Genomic DNA, 20,626 nt, shown 5'->3' on the forward strand with positions numbered 1-20,626 from the left:
TTTTAATCAATTTAATTAAAAAGATAGAAAGAACATAAGTAGGCTTAAGACAAATCTCAACCTTTGATCCATCTCTACTACTAAAAATATTCTAGAATATTTAGTGGAGGTTAAGCCACTCCCCTCCACCCAATAATCACTTATAATTACATTAAAATTCTGAAAACCCTATTCTAAATATACAAACTTGTCCATTAATTTTTTATTAATATTATTTTTAAATTTTAAATTATTATAAGATATATATATATATATTTTTTAATATTTTCAAAAAAATTATTATTTATAATATAATATTTTCAAAAAAATTATTATTTTTTTACCTAACTAATATATATATTTTTTGCGTTATGATTATTTCAAAATTTTAATATATAATTAAATTATATTTTATGTTTTAATAAACTTTATATTAAAACATAAATAACTTTAAACCATACTTCCAACTAATTAATACGCTATTATGTAAACAAATTGAATTATAATATTTTTATTTGTTAATATAATTTTAAAAACTATTTAAATTTTGATACATGTAAACTTTATTTCATTTTCCATGGATACCTGGGAAGTTTTGACTCTAAATGCTAAAGTACAAATACAAAAATGGTTTAAAACAACAGTAGCTCAGTACCTCAACAATTACAGATAGATGTCGAGGCAGAAAGTGCTTGATTACTGCACTTTTTATTAATTAATGAGATAGATTTTCAGGAAGTAATGGTAGATTTTATAGATGTAATGGCAGAGGAGTTCACTGGCATCATTCCCTTTGAATGCTGATAACAGCGCCCGCATTTTCTTTCCGTTGTAAAGGCAAGAAGTTTGAGCGCATCGACTTTGGAGGATAGTAGACATTCAATTACGAGCAGGTGCGTTGTTTTTCCTTTTGCTTTTGAAATTGTTCTTCTTCTTGTTCAATCTTCAATTTATTTCAGACATTCCCACAAAACTTTAGCGCTTCCCACAAGAGGAAGAACAAGCCAATTCTACAGGCCTCATTATCAGATGGTATCTATGCAAATTTTGCCTGCAATCCAAGGGAAAAAAACTCATTTTGTTAACCGAATATGTGATTTGTCTCGTCCAAATTGAATTAAAGGCCTAAATCTATCGAGGCATTATGTCAAACACTTTGCATTCAATCTCTCACCTTTGGATGCTGCTGCAGGTTGTCCTTCTGAGCTCTACTGCAGAGAATACCCTTTAGTGTCCAAATTACTGAAACTCTTATGCAGCTCTGAATCTATCGTATTTGACACATTTCGTCAAACAGTTGGCGTGCAATTCCTTTTCCCTCATTTGGTTTCTTTGGCAAATCTATAGTCATGCGAAGAAACCCATATCATGTTAATGTTAACGCAATGACATACAGAAAGATACATAAAAGGCGCAGAGCACTCTCAGAAATCTAAAATAGTGGAAAACGGTAAATTATGTGAACGCGCATGGCATTTTACAAATCATTTGAATCTAATCAAACATATTGGGTTTCTTTGGTTAGTAAACATGGCATCATGTTAGGACTTTTCCATATGAAATTAGACTTTTTGAGCTCGATTAACTGGAGCAGCGCAAAGCTGGGGAAGTGAGCGGGGCAGAGGGACTATTTTTTTGCCTTGAGAATCAAGAAGAACATAGGTATGCTTGGGGTTTAGGTTACACTTCCAACGATGTTGCTGAAGCCTATGCTTTATATCAGTGTTGTTAAAAGCGCGATTAAATCGCGCTTTTTTCCCTAAGCCGATTTAATCGCGCTTTTTATGGGAAAAAAGCGCCTAAATTTTTTTTTGCCGCTTTTTTCGAAAAAAGCCCGCTTTTTTGAAAAAAACGCGCTTTTTTCGAAAAAAGCCCGTTTTTTTCGTAAAAAAGCTCGGGGGTCCGTGGCAGCACGATTTATAATGAAAATTTGGATTTATTAATTATTATTTCATGATCTTTGTACAGGTTGGAGTCCCAGCGACTTAATGACATGGTCTACGTCTACTACAATCTTCGATTGTGGGTGAGGCAACTTGAGAGGACACCTGATGTGGATGCCATCTCATTGGATGGGATTGACACCACTGCTGCATGGAGGGTTGAGGCCGAGAGGCCTCTCATGGATTCTACTGATGATTGGTTAGTGCAGGATGAGGGGGAGGAGGAGGAGGAGGAGGAGCAGGTGGAGGAGGAGGAGCAGGAGGAGGAGGTGACACCGCCTACCCGGGCTACCACTAGGACTAGTAGAGGACGTGGTCTACCTCCTGTAGCTCATACTTCTAGTTCTTCAGCTTCTAGAGCACATCAGACTCCATTGCCATTTCCACCAGCACAGGCACCAGCATCTACATCTAGAGGGAAAGAGAAAGCTGTGACATTTTCTCGCAAGAGGGGCAGAGGAAATCAATAGGATTAGACTTTCATTTTATTGTATATGAGTCTATGACATTATGACATGATGAGATACATTATCATATTTTTTGTTGATATTTTGAGGCTGAGCTGGGACTCAGGAGTCAGGACTTACTATTTAGGACATGATTCAATGTTATGTGTGATTTTAGCGCTAGAAATGATATTAAACATCTTATATATTAGTTTTCTTATCATATTTATGTGTCAATGTATTTATTTTATGTTGTAGATGGTTTATATATTAAAAAAATTGAAAAAAAATGAATATTTTTGTACCAAACGCTTTTTTCCCGCTTTTTTCCGCTTTTTTCCCGCTTTTTCCGATTTTTTCCGCTTCATTCCCGGCGCCGATTTAATCCCGCTCGCGCTTTTAACAACATTGCTTTATATCAAGGTTTGAGGCAAATTGTGAATCTGAGAATTCAAGAGGTGATTGTTTTTGGTGATTCCTTGAATATAATTTACCATTTATATTCAGGATCTTCCCCCTCAAATACTAAGTTAAGTCACATTTTCAAGTAGATTTACCAATTGTCTCAGTCTATCCCCAAGAAGAAATGTCTCCATGTTCTCAAATCAAATAACTCCAAGGCTGATGACATGGCTAATTTGGGGCAAGCCTAAACCAAGGTGAACTTTGGTGGCAAGGGCAAAAGGGGTATGTCCCCCTTCCTTCATGGTTAATCAAGAGACTTAGAAATTAAAGCGGAGCAACAATTCCTCATGATTTAATGTAACATTTTGATGCTTTGTAAATTTTGGTTTTTGTTAGGTTAGTGTTGGGAAATGTACACAAAAGCTTCAAAGTCTATAGATGGTCATTAATAGATACTCCATTTTGACCATGTCCACTAGTTTCAATTTGCTTATGTAATCATGTATTTAAACTAAACTTTAGCTCAGTGTCTTTTAATACAATAACTATTCTTGGTTCTTGTTAAAAAAAAATTTGGGCTAGCACAAAGCTATTGGATTAGCCTTTTGGAATTCTACAGTATCTAATAGTCGTTGGGTTGATCTTTTGTTAAGGCATTATGTGTATGACTAGATCATTTGTTAGTTAGGGTAATTCTCTTCAAAACTTGTTGTATTCGTTAACTCACCTTGAAAAAAACGAAGGTCAACTTCTTTCATATTCAAAAGATCTAATAAGCATCACAATGCTTTAACATCCTTTATCATCCATGATGCTTTTGTTCACATAGTCGTTGAAGCTATTTGGTTTGCATGTTAGCCATCAAATATCATGAAGTCTCATGAGATATTTAATTGAATTCCTGAGATGTCATAATGTTTTTTTTTCAATGTGAAAATCCAACATTGATTCAGGTAGTGGGTTTTCTTTGCTACTTTTTTAAATCTAGATTTGTTTTTCTACATCAGCTGAAAAATCCTCCAACATTGATGTGGGGATTGTTTTTTTTTTTGTTAAACTGTATTAAGAAATTTGTATTCATCAAAAGTCTGTGGCTAGAACATGTAGCTAGAGTACATTGGAATGAATGCTACAAGGAAAATATCTTCAATGGTTCTAGCAAGAAGAAGACAAAAAAAAACCATCCTCCTAATAAAAGGATAGAGAGGGGAAATCCAAAACTAACCTACTAAAACTTAAAACATACTTCTTGAATATAGGAGTAGATTCTTACAAATTGCTTGCACAAGATGATATAAAAACAAAACATTTCTATGATTCAAGTGAAATCAACCCCCCAATAGATCCATGGGGAGGCAAAAGAGTGTTGGGCACCAGATTTTGGAGATTTCTTTCATCAAGCTTTTCTACTTCTTATTAATGCAGGGGAGGAACACGTCTTGCTTTTTAAATCATCTGAATAGGAAGGAGAAGAGGAAGAAAGACTGACCACCTTCTCTTCCACTATTCGAACTTCTGCTTCCTTCATTTCTAGATCAAAGTTTTTGTCATTTTCCTTGGATAGAACCTCTTCCTTAGCGAGTGATTTGATGTTCTCTGATTGCACTTGATCTGGAGCTGGCTGATCAGAACAGGGTGCCAGAACTGCGCTTCGTCAACCTCATCTTCTTCCCCTGAAGATTGCAAAGTTTCAAATCTATTACTAGAGGAAGAATGCTAGTGAGACTTAGGCCTACTGGTATGATGAGACCTCTTAGATTTCTTTTGCTTCCTTGAAACTTGCTTGAATGCTCCTTGCTCAACATTATTTTGAGAAGATGGCGTTGGAAGGAGGTTGAGATGCTAGAGCATTAGGACAACTTTTCACAATGTGCCCATACTCATGGAAAATGTTGCAATTAAAAGGAATCTACTCATAATCCAGAGCCTAAAGATGACATCAACCCTCCAAGTCAAGTTGAATCGCCTCAAGGAGTCCTTTTGCAAAACCCATTTCAACCCAAATTCTGGCATATGAGAAGTTATTCTCCTTGGTTTCCAATGGGTTTTGAAAATAACATCACCCCAACAAATATGTTGAAATGTGTAACTAGGTCCAGTCTTCATAATGTCTAATGTAATCATGATTTTATTTGATGTAAAGAGAAAAATAATTTTTTTATTATTATTATTTTTGTAGCATGGGTTTCATGCTCAAGGTTATTTTATTTATAGGTCAAGCACCCATTGAGTGCTTCTAGGAATTTGTCATGAAGTCAAGAAGTCAAAGAGTCATTGTAATTTGTAAAAGACCCCATTGGGCATGTTGTAGCTATTTCTTACACCAAAGAAGGCTACAATTTTTTTTTTATAATTGCCAATTTGTCTCCCAGCTAAGCCTCGGACATATACAAATTCTTGTGGTGAAATGGTCATTATGCAATGTGCAGGTTAATTTTAATAATAATTTTACATTAATTTCAAAAAGGCAAGTTACATCCACATGCAAATAGTTAGGTGGCCTCAACTTGCCTAGAGGGAAACCAAGTCTGTTGGCCACCTAACGGCGTGATAAGCCATCCAGAAACAAAAAATAATAAGTCTATCCAACCAAGCCAAATATGTCTGATTGTCTTTAAACTTCCTATACTCTAGATACTTGAAAACATAACTAACAACATACTGAAATTTAAAGTCTTCCTACATATAGAAAAGGAAAAACTATGGGCATAGCTATCAAACTAGTCATCATCATCAACAGACTCCACCGGAGCCGGGTCCTTAGCAGTGGAACCCGGAAGCTCTGTCTGTGGTATGCATGGGATATGCTCTTCAATGCGACGCAACCTGCCATCCTACTTTTGCAGTTGGAACTGGAGTTTTTGAAACTCCTTTTTATAATTAGGAAACTCGTGAACTACCGCTGCCTTTCCCGCGGAGATCTGCTCCAAGGCTTTTGCCATAATACTTTTCATTGACCAGTACAAGAACAAAGTCTGCTTAAATTGCATGGTTCGGCCTTGGGTGTGCCCTGAATCCGGCACCAAGACCCGCCAGTCCTCCACATCTATGTCCATCATGCATGCCTGCTTGTTCAGATCCTCTTCCCATTCTTCAATTAACTGGCGAATCTCTTTCGAAGTTCCCTCATGATATGTCATGGCTGCATCGTTTATGATGCTTGAGACTGGTTTGCGGCCTCGAGCTTAGCCCCCAGAGGAGCTGGGTTGGCTGGGCGCTGGAGACCCCATAGTTCTTTTGCCGTGGCCCCTTGAGCTTGGGCCGCCTTTACCTTTCGCTACAGCCGAACGAGCCATCCTCCTGGACCTGCAATTTCCTGGATAAACTAAAACCAAACTTTTAATCGGCTCAGATGGCAGCCAAAACCCAGAAGAACCTGACTTCCAAGGGATGCTACCGAGCCGCAAACCTGCCAGAGGACATAAGTGAGCCAAATACTGCCGGAATGAAACCCAGAGAGTCGCCCTGTGCCTTATCCAATTCTGACTTCTGTTACAGACAGACAAAAACAAATACATTAACCCCATTAAGCCATCAGGGCAACCCATCCTCTCAAGGATTCAGTGGGCCTTTTTATCGATTGATGCAACCTTTTGGTAAAGCCCCAAGGGCACGGTCATTAGACCACCAACCCACAGATACAGTAACCGACCCCGAGGGCGGGATAGAGTAGAACCACTGAGACATAACCCAGAAAGAGACCACCAACATAATAACCCCATTTGGGATAGAAGGATACCAAAGATTATAGACACGGGGAAACCAGGAAACCTTAATACATGCTTCAAATTCCATATAGATACATACATTTGCTCAAAAACCATCCTCCTTTGAGACTTCGACGACTCAAAACTAGACAAACCAAAGGCCAGCAGGTAATAAGACTGATGCATGGGGGCACTGTAAAGAGAGCAGACCACATACTCATTTACCGGTGTGAGGAGAAGCTGAGATTGGAGCCACGTCTAGAGACCTTTTGTGAGCTGAACTTGCGCCAAACCACAGAGTTGAGCACCCAAACACCACAAGAGGCTACTCTCGTCGACCAGAAAACTGATAAACTCACACCCGAAGGTTCTAAAATTCTTCCAAACACTGAAGCCTTTTCCACCTTCCACTATGGTAATTACTCTTTGCATGCATAGAGCCACCGCTCCATATGCCTTATGCATGTGGAGGGTGGCAAGGAGTTGCCTCGAAAAGACCCCCATTAATCACCCACCGTGATAGTGCTGTCTGTTGATTTGGGGTAGCATCGGATGTGCTCTAGCCATGAAAATTAGTGGAGAGGCTAAAGCACATGAGATCTCCAAGTCTCAGAAATGGTTTGGGCAGATCAATGTTACTTGGGAGCGGGAGCGGAAGCGGGGAGCGGGAGCGGAAGCGGGAGCGGGAGCGACCATTTTCAGAAGCTCCCGGTTTGGGAGCGAATCCCGGAGCGATTTTTTAAAAATATATATATTTTTTATGTTTTTTAATTTTTGATACATATATGTCAACAAAAACATGTAGAATGATGAATTAGATATAAAAAACATAAAAAAGCATAGATTGAACCATATAACAACAATCATCTAGAAGTTATAATCTTCATCAACCACGTCCGCAAGTTAGTAACATAGTAACATACAACATATTGAGTCTCATGATTCATCAATCTTAAAGTTTCAAGCTTTCAAAATTCAATATATAACATTTATCATCATTGATCACCAAAGTTGTACTTGTAAGCTAAGTGTAACCATTACAACAAATAATATCTAACATGAAATGAAATGTTATAAAATGAAATGAAATGAAACAACTTTCAACTTTCATGAAGCATCATATTCATAATTCATTACTAATGAGTTATAATTGCCAACTTCAAACTTAAATTGTCATATATTGTTTAAAAAAATATCATAATAAATATGAAAGAGTCAATAGTTATAAAAGCTACTAGAAACTAGAAAAGAGAAGTAAATCTATTATCTATTTCTTATGCTTGGGCCTCTTGCCACCACGAGAAATGTCTAATTTTTTAGTCTTGTTGCAAAATTAGGATCTTTGTCATTAATATCACCCTCCAAGCATTAATATCCAGAGGTATCTTTGTCATTACCTTTGTATCTGTATAGGGATCTTTGTCATTAATATCACCCTCTAAGCATTAACATAAGATAGAAAAAGCATAGCATGTCAAGTCAAGATTTTGTTTGAGTGATGCGTACATTTTTAGAAGGGTCATGATAAAGGAGTTCGACAACCAATGTCACTAACATCAAGGTACATAGAGGGATTGGTACTCTTGATTAAATATGAGTTCCATACCCTAATACATGACAAAATTCAATGGAAACATTGCAATCCCCCAACCCTGAAATCCTGAAAAACTGATAAGTCTGCTGGATTTTGAATGAAATCTAAAATTCTACTTTCTCCATATGAAATCCAATGAGGACGAAACCACTCTCAAACATCCTGAGTCATTTCATGGTAATGTTAAAAATTTAAGTAAAAGGATGAAAATGAAAATTAAAGAAAATGTCACTTTTACTTTAAGAATTTAACATTACCATGAATAACATATCAATACTAGGGCCTAGACTTGATCATTAAGTTGCCCCACTCAAAAACTATTTGTTTCTTTCAAAAAAAATTGCATTTCGAACATTACTACAAAAAAAAAAATGCAAAAAAGGCAAAACGCTCCCGAAAACGCTCCCGAAAAGGCAGGGAGCGAAATTTTTTTTAGGGAGCGCGCTCCCGACCCGCTCCCGAGTCGCTCCCGCGCGGATCGGGAGCGGGAGCGAGGGGGGGGGGCGCTCCCCCGCAACACTGGGGCAGATTCTACCCGGTTAAGGAGATATTAAATAATTAATATTTTTAATGGAGTTGCTAAGTCTAAACTTAGGAAAAATAAAACATTAATAGGTATTAATATAAAACTAGGTTAGAAGGTTCTAAAGGACATGGATCAAGCCAAATCTAATCATAGTAGTTGATTAGAGATGTAATCTCGGCTGTTGAAGGACCAACAGGGAAAGTATAAGAGGAGGCTTGAGGGCTAGTGGGAGAACACACTAGAGTGATTAGTCATTCGATTTTCTAAAGCGGGGTTTGCTAAGAGAAATCAAATAAGTGATTAGTTTGCAATGAGGGGCAGTGAATACGAGACAGAGAGGTGGAGATAGTGCTAAGAGACCAGCGCAGAGGCAGAGAGGAAGACACAAAAGCCAGAGGGAGCCACATAGAGGCTAGCAGAGACAGCGCAGAGGCCAGAAGGGCCTGCGTCATCCATGCAGAGGGTGTAGGAGTGACGCAGAGGGTCGTAGAGGCTGTACAATGCCTCAGAGGGCTGACACATAGGGTTTTGAGGCTAACGCAGAGGCCAGGAGGGCTGACACAGAGGGTTTTGAGGCTGACGCAAAGGCCAGGAGGGTTGATGTAGTGCTTCAATTGTGCTGGAGAGGGTTTCGTGGGGCAGATTTTCTGAATATCTGCTTCCAAATTGAGAGGTATTACTGCCGGATTCTTTTCTCTATTGGGTGAGCCAGTTTGGCACCCAATTGTACTCAGATAGACTGCATAATAAAATAACTCTCAGAATTGCTGCATCGATTTTCCCAAGTTGGGTTTTTTTGGGGACGAGTTGTCAAAAAATAACGGTGTCACTTGTGTGTTTGCTATTTCTTTCAGCTGTTGATCTGTAGATGGTTGAGACTGTTTTGTGTTTATTTCGATATTGATATGTTTAAATAACTTGTTCATAATTAACAAGTAGGAGAAATAAACCAGAGAATACAGATAAAATTTCTAACGGGTAATACTTAGAAATTTCAACACTGTCTAGCTCACACCCTGACTGGGGGAATAATTTTAATTTTATAGAAATCTAATATTATATTTTTATAAAGTTAATTATTTACAATATAGAATTATTATTAAAAAAAATTGAGACCAACCCTTATCTCGAAATACGAGAACCACATTTGTTACCATGTATTACGAGAAGTCAAAGAGTTATTGTAATTTGTAAAAGACCCCATTAGGCATGTTGTAGCTATTTCTTACACCGAAGAAGGCTACAATTTTTTTATTATATAATTGCCAGTTTGTCTCCCAAGTAAGCCTCGAACATATACAAATTCTTGTGGTGAAATGGTCATTATGCAATGTGCTGGTTAATTTTAATAATAATTTTATATTATTTAAATGATTTTAATTTTATAGAAATATAATGTTATATTTTTATAAAGTTAATTATTTACAATATAGAATTATTATTAAAAAATAAAATAAAAATTGAGACCAACCCTTATCTCGAAATACGAGAACCACATTTGTTACCATGTATTATGGGGGGTCGAAAGTCAAAATCCATAAGTCAAATTAATTAAAATATTATTTCTGTCCATTCAAACCTTGTCCCCACCCCGCATTTCACACATTAAAACATTGTTATATACATTACCTCGAGATGTGTGAAATATTAAATCAATGGATTGCGGGGGGCCTAGCCTATCTGACTTTTAACCTACTCCCCCTTCCTCCCCCCCTTCTGAAAAGTTGTTTCACTCTTACCACTTTTTACAGCGATCTCCATCTCATGCATTGCGGGAACCCCCCACCCTAAGTATTTACCATTTACTACCCCCCCCACAAGACCATTGTAAAACCATTTTTTTACATTGATTCAAATTTATAAATGACAGGCGGGAATTTCTACTAGGTATGCAAGCAATTTTAAAACTTACAAAGTGTGTATCAAGGGCAATAATGGAGGGAGCATTTTTATAATCGTATTTTTCTGGAATGAGCTCATAGGTGAAAGCTTGAGGTAAGAAGAGGCTAGGTCAACTATTGAAAAGTATTTTCGTGCAAGAAAAATGAAGATACATGTTTCAGAAGTACATTTAAAAAACAAATCATTCCAATGTTATAAAGAGATTTCCTCCTTGTGGAAAATTTTATAGAGGTAGAAATGAAATTTTACAGAGTAGAGAAATAATGTTTTATATTATTGATATAAGGAGGAAAATAATTATAAAGAGGAAAATGTCAGTGAAGAGAAAATTTGGATAATTTCTTATCCAAAGGTTTTACAGAAGTAAAAAAGGGAGTTGAAAACATCAAAGTTTTTGCAGAAGTAAAAAAGGGGAGACATGGTTTTCAAAACCATGGGGAAGCAAAATAGTAGATGGTTTTCACAAAAAAAAGAGAACTATTTATGAAGTTTCATTTATTCATAAGTAAACTAAAGTGGGAAAAACTAAATATGAAAACAATGAATGGTTTAGGTAAATTGTTTTTAATTTCATTTATGAAATTCATAAACAAATAAATGCTACAATGGAGAATTACAGGACATGGTTTAAAAAACCATGGATGGGTTTACAGAGCAATATTTTTGGATTTGATTTATGAAATTCATGAGGAAAGGTGTTGATCTAGATTATCATTGATGTTAATAATCTGGGATATCAAATGATGATGTGAAGCCAAGGGGAAGCAGATCCATGAAGTAACAGGAGCAAGAAGCAAGAAGCCAAGGAGGAAAGCCATCAGGGAAGCCATTGGAAGAAGAGCTATCAGAAGAACGAAAGAGTAAAAAGAAGCCATAGAAGTGAGGACCGAAAAGAAGGTGAGGACCCAATAGTAAGGATTGAAAAGAAGAAAACAATGGAGGAGTAGCGAAGGAGCATAAACAGAGTTATCGGAGAAATCGTATCGGCAGTATATAATATCGGCATTTTCTATTATATGCCATTGCTCAAAACTTGCCGAGTGCGATATGTAATATGGACCCCATAGTTCCATTACATACGCCTTAATATGATATCACGTCCGCCACATCGCAAGTCCCTTTAAAGCCTTGTCATGAACCCCCCGATTGCGATTTGAGCTGCGGACCCGATCTGTTTATGAAAACAATCCTAATGTAATATCGCATCCGCCTATCGGAACGATCATATCGCAAGTCATAAAGGGATGTATATCCAAATCCTCCAATTGCGATAACATTGCAGACCTGCTGCACCATTATAGCATGACTTAATGAAATATCGCATCCGCAGTAATCGCAAGTTTCAAAGGAATGTTAAAACGTCGATTGCGATATAATACGCAGACCCGATAGCTCTATTAGAATATACCTTTATGCAGTATCGGGTCCAGGTATCGGGGAAGTTATGCAAATCATAAGGGTTATCACTGTCGAACTGTTGATTGTGATAAGACTTGTGGACCCGATGAATCTATTGACGATGGTTTAATATTATATGACGTCCGTTTCATCGACAGTATGAATATCAACCATGTTACAGTGGTGATGTTAAGAGTTGTGATTGTGGGAATTCGAATAATTGCGATTGTGATTGAGGTAATGACGTGGCATATGGGTCCTCCCTGTGGGTATAGCCTCTTTTATGTGATTTTCGTGATTAATCAAGTCTACAATATAATTGGATGAAAGACTGTTCGATATAGTTTAATATACAACAAGTCGACTACTCTTCCAAATGAACGTGTCTTTTGGGTATTGGGGAAACCCGTATAAATACAAGTTATAATACCTTCACCTTAAGCATCGATCGGGCATCCGGCACAGAGAAGAATTAAAAAGTTGACAACTCGTGAACTTGAAAAGACAGAGGAAGCCGAAGGTCTAGCAGAAGACGAAGGTGCAACAAAAGCCGAAACTCGAGCAAAGAAGGAAGCAAAAGACGGAGTGGGAGGACAATCTTTAACCTGATTCATCTTGGAAGGTCCTGACCCGAAGTGAAGCCATAACGCAGACAACGACCTGTTGCAAAGACTGCAAGGACAGGTTTTGATAAAGTCCTTGGGAACAATGTAATACAATCAAACATTTCTTGACAAACTAAATCTAGAGGGTTGGAGTCCTTGAGGTTGGTGCCTTAGAATTGGAAGGATTGGTGTCCTTGGAGTTGGTGCTCTTAAATTCAAGGTTGGTGCCTTGGTAAGATAGGGTCGGAGCCCTAGAGGTTGGAGCCTCATCAAAATCCAAGTTGGTGCTTGGCAAAACTCATCAGATATTGTATTCAATCTTTTTCTATATTTAATAAAATCATTTCTTTGATTAAAATTGTAAAGAATATAAACTGGTAATAATAACAATTGAAAAGAAATGTTGATTCACCCCCCTCTCAGTATTTCCAACAAAAGGAACTGTTTTATATGTATTTCAAAACAAGACATGAATTTCAAACAATGAATGGTTTCACGGGATAAAATCATTTGAGGAAATATTTTGAGTTTTCATTTATGAAATTCATGGAAATATGATTTTATATATTTTTCGGAAATATTTTTATCAAAATATCTTATTCCCAAAAATTTAAGATTTATATTTTTGAAACTTAAAGAGTGACAAAAAATCAATGGTTTCCAAATCATTTTCAAATTTCTCGACAATGATTAAGCACTTGAAGGATAATTAAGATAATTGAATTATCAATTTTTTTTATCAAATGACAGGGGATTAATCAATTCTATAAAAAGGGACCAGTCAACCAGATTATGGGCATATTAACTGAGTTTTAGGGAGCAACTTCAACAACCTCCAGATTCTAAGGTAAAAGATCAACAGGTAGAAGATTAAGGCAGATTTGTGACAAAAAATGGGCAACCAGTTTCAAGAATAAAGGCAATCAATCAACAATCAATGAGCCAATTTCCAGATTTGAGGGAACAAAATCAACAGTCAAGCAATCATTTCCAAATTTACAGGGCAGAATCTTAAACAACTTCAGATTTCTTAGCAGAAGAATCAGAAACTAAAGGATCACTCCTAGATTTAAAGGCAGAAGACTTTCTGCCATTTCCAGATTTTCTGCAGCATATTGTATTTTTAGTTTATTTGATAGGATTTGTTTCCTATAGACTAGTGACAGTTTGAGGAAGATGTTTTCCTATATATTGTTTCATTTTCATTGTAAAAGGGTTGGCTTTTGATGCCAAAACCCTGCCATTTTTGTAAAGACTTTATTATAGGAATTTAATTAAAGTATTCTGGGTTTAGTTTCATGATAGAAATCGTTTTTCATGTATGTCTTTCCTTGTTATTCCATAATTTGTTTTTGCATATGTTCAAGGTAACATAGGAGTTAGGGCAAGGCTAGGTTTGAGTATCAACCTCCCTGACAATCCGTTGCAAAGTTATCATCTACACTGAGATTAGCTAATTGAACAGTCTGTTTAAATTAGCTCCTCTGCATCATTTAATTGTTGCCTTTTGTCATCTCTTGAATGTATATCTGTTTGGCTGTAGAATTCTTCTACACGCATCTACTATATTTGATTGATTAAGTATTCAGTATGAATACTTAATTATCTGATTTCTCTTATTTTCCTCCACCAAACTCTTTAAGCTATGTTTTTCTATTGGAACTAGATGTTGGCACTTTGATCAAGTTTCAGCAAGAGAGGGATTTATTTCTAAGCAGAGATTGGATATTCATCAGCAACCACCTACAACAAATAATAGATCTGGCCATTGTGCTTCAAAGGCTGTTGTCCAGTGATAGTGAACAATGTTAAAAAAAGCCCGTAACACTTGAGGGAGCCCCCTCTGGTTTGAGGGCTAGCTTGAACCTAAAGTTTGGTCGAGTTGGTTTCTCGGCATAGTTTCGTAGCCAAGAACTGCCTTCGAGAAACAGATACAACATTTGACGCCGTTGTCAGGGAGCGAAGTAACGAAGAGATCTATTCTCGGAGAACGATAATTGACTAGATCTATTCCTTGCTGGTGAACAAGGAGTAGGCATTTGATATTGGTTGCAATTTCTTCACTTGGCGGCTCCACTTTGTCTATATGGCGATTCCACTGGGTTCTAGATGTTGCTGGTTCAAAATGACATGCATATCTCTTACTATGATAATGGCATCCAACAACATGTTTTTCTTCCTTATGGCAATGATCAGAAATTTCAAACATCAACAAAGGATGCAGTCTTCAAATTTCAGTTGTAAGTATCAGCTACTCAAGGAATTTGAGTTTTATATTGTAAATATTTTTCATATCTTCAGCTGCATGCAAAGTGATCTGCCAGTTAATCCACTTCCCACGTGGTTACATTGGAAGTTTGATTACACCTAATAGTACATATTTTTAGCTCAATTAAATAGAGGTGTGTGGGTTTGAATCAGTGGATCATTCAGTTTCAGTGTGCAATAATTTTTAGATTTCAGTATGTAGTGTGCGGTTTTCAGAATAAATCAATTTTAGTGTGCATACTTTAGTTTGAACCAGATATTGGTTTACAGGAGTTTGAGTTCACATTTGCAGCATAGATTGTTTCAGTTTGAGCAGGCTGCAGAACAGATTCAAGTCACAAGTTACAAGACTCCATGCCCAACATAATCAAGGCAGGTGGTCTACTAGTTCTCTGCATCCCACAGGGGGAAGCAACCCCCAGTTGGAGCATATGTTGTAGCTATTTCTTACACCAAAGAAGGCTACATTTTTTTTTATATAATTGCCAATTTGTCTCCTAGCTAAGCCTCAGACATATACATATTCTGTGGTGAAATGGTCATTATGCAATGTGCTGGTTAATTTTAATAATAATTTTATATTATTTAAATGATTTTAATTTTATAGAAATATAATGTTATATTTTTATAAAGTTAATTATTTAGAATATAGAATTATTTAAAAATAAAAAATAAAAATTGAGACCAACCCTTATCTCGAAATAGGAGAACCACATTTGTTACCATATATTACGGGGGGTCAAGACTCAAAAGTAAATATTATTTCTGTCCATTCAAACCTTGTCCCCACCCCGCATTTCACTCATTAAAACATTGTTATATACATTACCTCAAGATGTGTGAAATATTAAATCAATGGATTGCGGGGTCCTAGCCTATCTGACTTTTAACCTAACACCCCCTCTGTAAAGTTGTTTCACTCTTACTGCTTTTTATAACTGTCTCCATCTCATGCATTGCAGGACCCCCTCCTCCCCCTACCTAAACCATTTACCATCTACTACCCCCCCACACAAGGCCATTGTAAAACCATTTTTTTACATTGATTCAAATTTATGAATGACAGGTGGGAATTTCTACTAGGTATGCAAGCAAGTTTAGAAGTTATAAAGTGTGTATCAAGGGCAATAATGGAGGGAGCATTTTTATAACAACATTTTTCTGGAATGAGCTCACAGGTGAAAGCTTGAGGTAAGAAGAGGCTAGGTCAACTATTGAAAAGTATTTTCGTGCAGGAAAAATGAAGATACATGTTTCAGAGGTACATTTGAAAAACAAATCATTCCAATGTTATAAAGAGATTTCCTCCTTGTGGAATGATTTTACAGAGTAGAGAAATAATGTTTTATACTATGCATATAAGGAGGAAAAGAATAGGGAACAACCGTTAGAGGCTCTTCTGGCCAAGATTTCCCAGCTGCAAACTGAGGTAGAATACCACTCTTGAGCCCCAAGGGATAGCTCAGTTAGTTGAGTTCCTGTCGCTAAGTACCTCGCTTATCGGGAGGTCACGGGGTCAAATCTCCTCAATGCCCTTGAGGTTAGGTCTTGCTAGTTTGGCCGACGTGTAGATCCCTTCGGGTTGATCTACCTGGATTTTCCCGTGGATGTAGTAGTTACTCAATGTCCGTGAACCACCCTTAAAAAAGGAGGAAAAGCATTATAAAGAGAATGCCCGTGATGAGAAAATTTGGATAATTTATTATCCAAAGTTTTTATAGAAGTAAAAAAGGGAGTTGAAAAGGGAGACATGGTTTTCAAAACCATGGGGAAGCAAAATAGTAGATGGTTTTCACAGAAAAAGGAGAATTATTTATGAAGTTTCATTTATTCATAAGTAAACCAAAAGTGGGAAAAACTAAATATGAAAACAGTGAATGGTTTGGGTAAATTGTTTTTAATTTCATTTATGAAATTCATAAACAAATAAATGCTACAATGGAGAAGTATTACAGGACATGGTTTTCAAAACCATGGATGGGTTTATAGAGCAATATTTTTGGATTTGATTTATGAAATTCACGAGGAAAGGAACAATTTTACATGGATTTCAAAACAAGACATGGATTTCAAACAATGAATAGTTTTACGGGATAAAATCATTTGAGGAAATATTTTGAGTTTTCAGTTATGAAATTCATGGAAATATGATTTTATATATTTTTGGGAAATGTTTTTTTATCAAAATATCTTACTCCCAAAAATTTAAAATTAAAGAGTGACAAAAAATCAATGATTTCCAAATCATTTTCAAATTTCTCGACAATGATTAGGCACCTGAAGGATAATTAAGATAATTGAGTTATCAAAGAATTTTATCAAAGGACATGGGATTAATCAATTCTATAAAAAGGGACCAGTCAACCAAATTATGGGCATATTAACTGAGTTTTACAGAGCAGATTCAACAACTTCCAGATTATGAGGTAAAAGATCAACATGCAGAAGATTAAGGCAAATTTGTGACAAAAAATGGGCAACCAGTTTGAAGAATAAAGGCAATCAATCAACAATCAGCGAGCTAATTTCCAGATTTGAGGGAACAAAATCAGCAGTCAAGCAATCATTTCCAAATTTATAGGGCAAAATCTTAAAAAACTTCAGATTTCTTAGCAAAAGAACTAGAAACTAAAAGATCAGTCCCAGATTTAAAGGTAGAAGACTTTTTGCCATTTCCAAATTTTCTGCAACATATTGTATTTTCAGTTTATTTGATAGGATTTGTTTCCTATAGATTAGTGACAGTTTGAGGAAGATGTTTTCCTATATATTGTTTCATTTTCATTGTAAAAGGGTTGGCTTTTGATACCAAAACCCTGCCATTTTTGTAAAGACTTTTATTATAGGAATTTAATTAAAGTATTCTGGCTTTAGTTTCATGACAGAAATTGTTTTTCATGTATGTCTTTCCTTGTTATTCCATAATTTGTTTCTGCATATGTTCAAGGTAACATAGGAGTTAGGGCAAGGCTAGGTTTGAGTATCAACCTCCCTGACAACCCACTGCAAAGTTATCATCTACACTGAGATTAGCTAATTGAATAGTCTGTTTAAATTAGCTCCTCTACATCATTTAATTGTTGCCTTCTGTCATCTCTTGAATGTATATCTTTTTGGCTGTAGAATTCTTCTACACGCATTTACTATATTTGATTGATTAAGTATTCAATATGAATACTTAATTATCTGATTTCTCTTATTTTCCTCCACCAAACTCTTTAAGCTATGTTTTTCTGTCGGAACTAGATGTTGGCACTTTGATCAAGTTTCAACAAGAGAAGGATTTATTTTTGAGCGGAGATTGGATATTCATCTGCAACCACCTACAACAAATAATAGGTCTTGTCATTATGCTTCAAAGACTGTTGTCCAGTGACAGTCAACAATGTTAAAAAAACCTTGTGACATTTGAGGGAAACCCCTCTGGTTCGAGGGCTAGCTTGAACCTAAAGTTTGGTCGAGTTGGTTTCTCGGCAGAGTTTCGCAGCCAAGAAATGCCTTCGAGAAACAGATACAACAGGGCATATTGTATCATGTCAAAAGAATTTTTGTAAGTCAAAAGACACCCTCCAAGACAAGTCGACCTACAAGCAGGAAAAGTTGGCCTCATGGACAACTACTCGACCTCCAAGGAAGACTATATATATGGATACATCGACCTCATTTGAAGGTCATCCAAGTCAAGTTTGATTACTAAGAAGAAAGAGCCTTATAGCCAACAAAAAAGGATAGAAATCAAGGAAGGAAAATCAAAGTGGTAAGGGATTGTTGTGGGCCTAGATCTTTTACATGTGCAAGCTGCAACTAGGGTTTCTGAAGTGATAAATTGTAGACCTTAAAAGGAGCCGAAATATGGTGTCTAAGAATCATATTTACAAGCCGAAATTCTAAGGATTGAAGACCAAGCCAAGCGAAGGAAAGAAGTATCCTAATTCTGCCCTAAACGGTTCACACGTGCGAAAATCATCTACTGTAGGAAAGGCCGAAAGTTGCAAACTTGTAATAGAAGCCGAATTATGAAGTGAAGCTGAAATTTGGAAGCATTGAAGCAAGTTTGACTAGCGTTGACTTTGTGAAGGACAAGCTGATCAAAAGAGAGGTTGACTTGGTCTCGAACGAGTCTTTGTCAAGGGTCATAGGTCTTGGAATTCGTCATCTGAACATTTTTTAAGAAGAGAAGAATTCTTGTGGGTTTTCCTCTCAAGAGGAGAGGTTTTGGCCGTGGCTAGCAACCTACATTTGTGTCCTCTTGTCTCTTTGATCTTGATAGTTTGGTAGCTGTTTGATGATAAAAAAACATAATAATAATTAAGTGAAAGAAGGAGCTAATCAAGTTAAGTAAAAGAACGTCACAAGCAGTTATCAAAGTATGAGAAATCACCATCTAACTGCCCCTAGATTTCTCAACAAAATAAGGGGGAGATTGGCAATCTAATCTAGACAAACACAAAATAAATTTGCATGTAGGGATGAAAATCTAGAGTCTAGTGGGCGAGAAACATTCCCTTGGAGCCCATGAAATAAGGCCTAGATCTAAAGCTTAGGTCCCTATCTTCCTAGCTTTCGAAAATAAAAGCATAATGTCCTTTTCCAGAATACAAAGTACCAACAGGCTCATGACTACCCAATTGTTAGAGATCCAATCCAAAATAGAGTTACAATTGGGCCAAAGGCTAGTAAACTTACCAATCAACCCATTTTCTTTAAGGGTATTAATGTTCTTCTTTACTGAAGGAGTTAACTCCAACTCGAGAGAATAAATTGAATCAACCTTTTCTGTAAATTTGCTTGACTCAACTTTTCTACCTCATTGAACGACAAGGCAGAGAGACATCACCTGCCATGACAGGATTTGAAAGACCACCCAATCCCACTGAACGAAGCTAAGAACTCTTCAAGTCAACTACATTGGAGCAATGATGGACTTTGGAATCTTGGCCACATAGAACCATCTTGAATTGGCTAGGACCTAGGGTGAGGAGAAGACACGTACATAGAACAAGGGGTAAGATGGCCCTAACCAGCAAGAGACTCTGATGCACAAACTCATAGCCAAAACTAGCATGAAGATATCCAACAGACCAAGCTGAATGGGGCGACAGATCTTGCAAATTCGAGGGGGATGCCACAAATCTGTAGACTGTGGCAATGGCGACGATTAGGGAAACCCTAACTGCAGAGAACATAGCCACTCTACTTTACACATCTCACTATAATCACCAAATTCAAATCTTAGGGATTGGGTTTTCTTTACTACAGTTTGGAAACTGGATTTGTTTGTCCACATCAGGTGAAAAATCCATTACTCTGATGACACCAGGCAGAAGGGAGCCATATTTCTTCTAGAGATATAGATAGGAAATCAAGCACACACCTAGTTTGCTTGTCATGAATCCCTCCAAGCATTGTTTCAACCATTATTAGATAGAAGTTAGAATCGACACTGCAGTAGATGTTGATATTTGTTGTATGGAAGCTAGAGAGCCATACAATCAGTACCCCCAATGATCTATGAAGCCCCCAGTGAAGTCTTTCGCTGACAAGCATGCTAGATAAAATGTCAAATCTTGGAATTAATCATGCATCTGGCTGCATCCAACTTATTGTATAAAATGTCTAGCTTATCAGCCAACCCAATTTGTTTTGAATTTAAGCTAATGCCCTATATTCATGTAAAGTTTTCTAATGCTCTCACAATGATACAAATGATTGAGAGCTTCTTTTTGCTACTAAAAATCAAAGCTTTGTTCCTATATAAATCTTTGGGGATGTTGGACTCCCGTTGGAAAATATAATGTGGTAGCTATTAATTCCAATTTTCCTTAACCTTAATACTTGTTTGTGAACTTTATT

General features: G+C 36.7%; 1 protein-coding gene across 3 annotated transcripts in view; it reads left to right on the plus strand.

Moving 5' to 3' along the window:
• Nucleotides 1-562: 562 nt before the first annotated feature.
• LOC149223347 (Ribosomal L18p/L5e family protein) overlaps nt 563-20,626 on the plus strand; it is an 82,328-nt gene continuing 62,264 nt past the window's right edge. For 2 of the 3 annotated variants that reach the window (XM_089385814.1, XM_089385815.1), the window contains exon 1: nt 563-872. Coding sequence is in view for 1 of the 3 variants with exons in the window: in XM_089385813.1 (XP_089241939.1) it covers nt 1,973-2,392 (420 nt within the window). In the remaining 2 variants the exon portion in view is untranslated. Of the gene's footprint in view, nt 873-1,947; nt 2,509-20,626 lie in introns of those variants that run through there. The other variant, XM_089385813.1, reaches the window with a different exon arrangement.

Source organism: Pinus tabuliformis, chromosome Q (genome assembly GCF_031772625.1).
Source record: "Pinus tabuliformis cultivar Carrire ecotype Pingquan chromosome Q, CPIR1, whole genome shotgun sequence".
In the NCBI taxonomy this organism is placed as follows: domain Eukaryota; kingdom Viridiplantae; phylum Streptophyta; class Pinopsida; order Pinales; family Pinaceae; genus Pinus; species Pinus tabuliformis.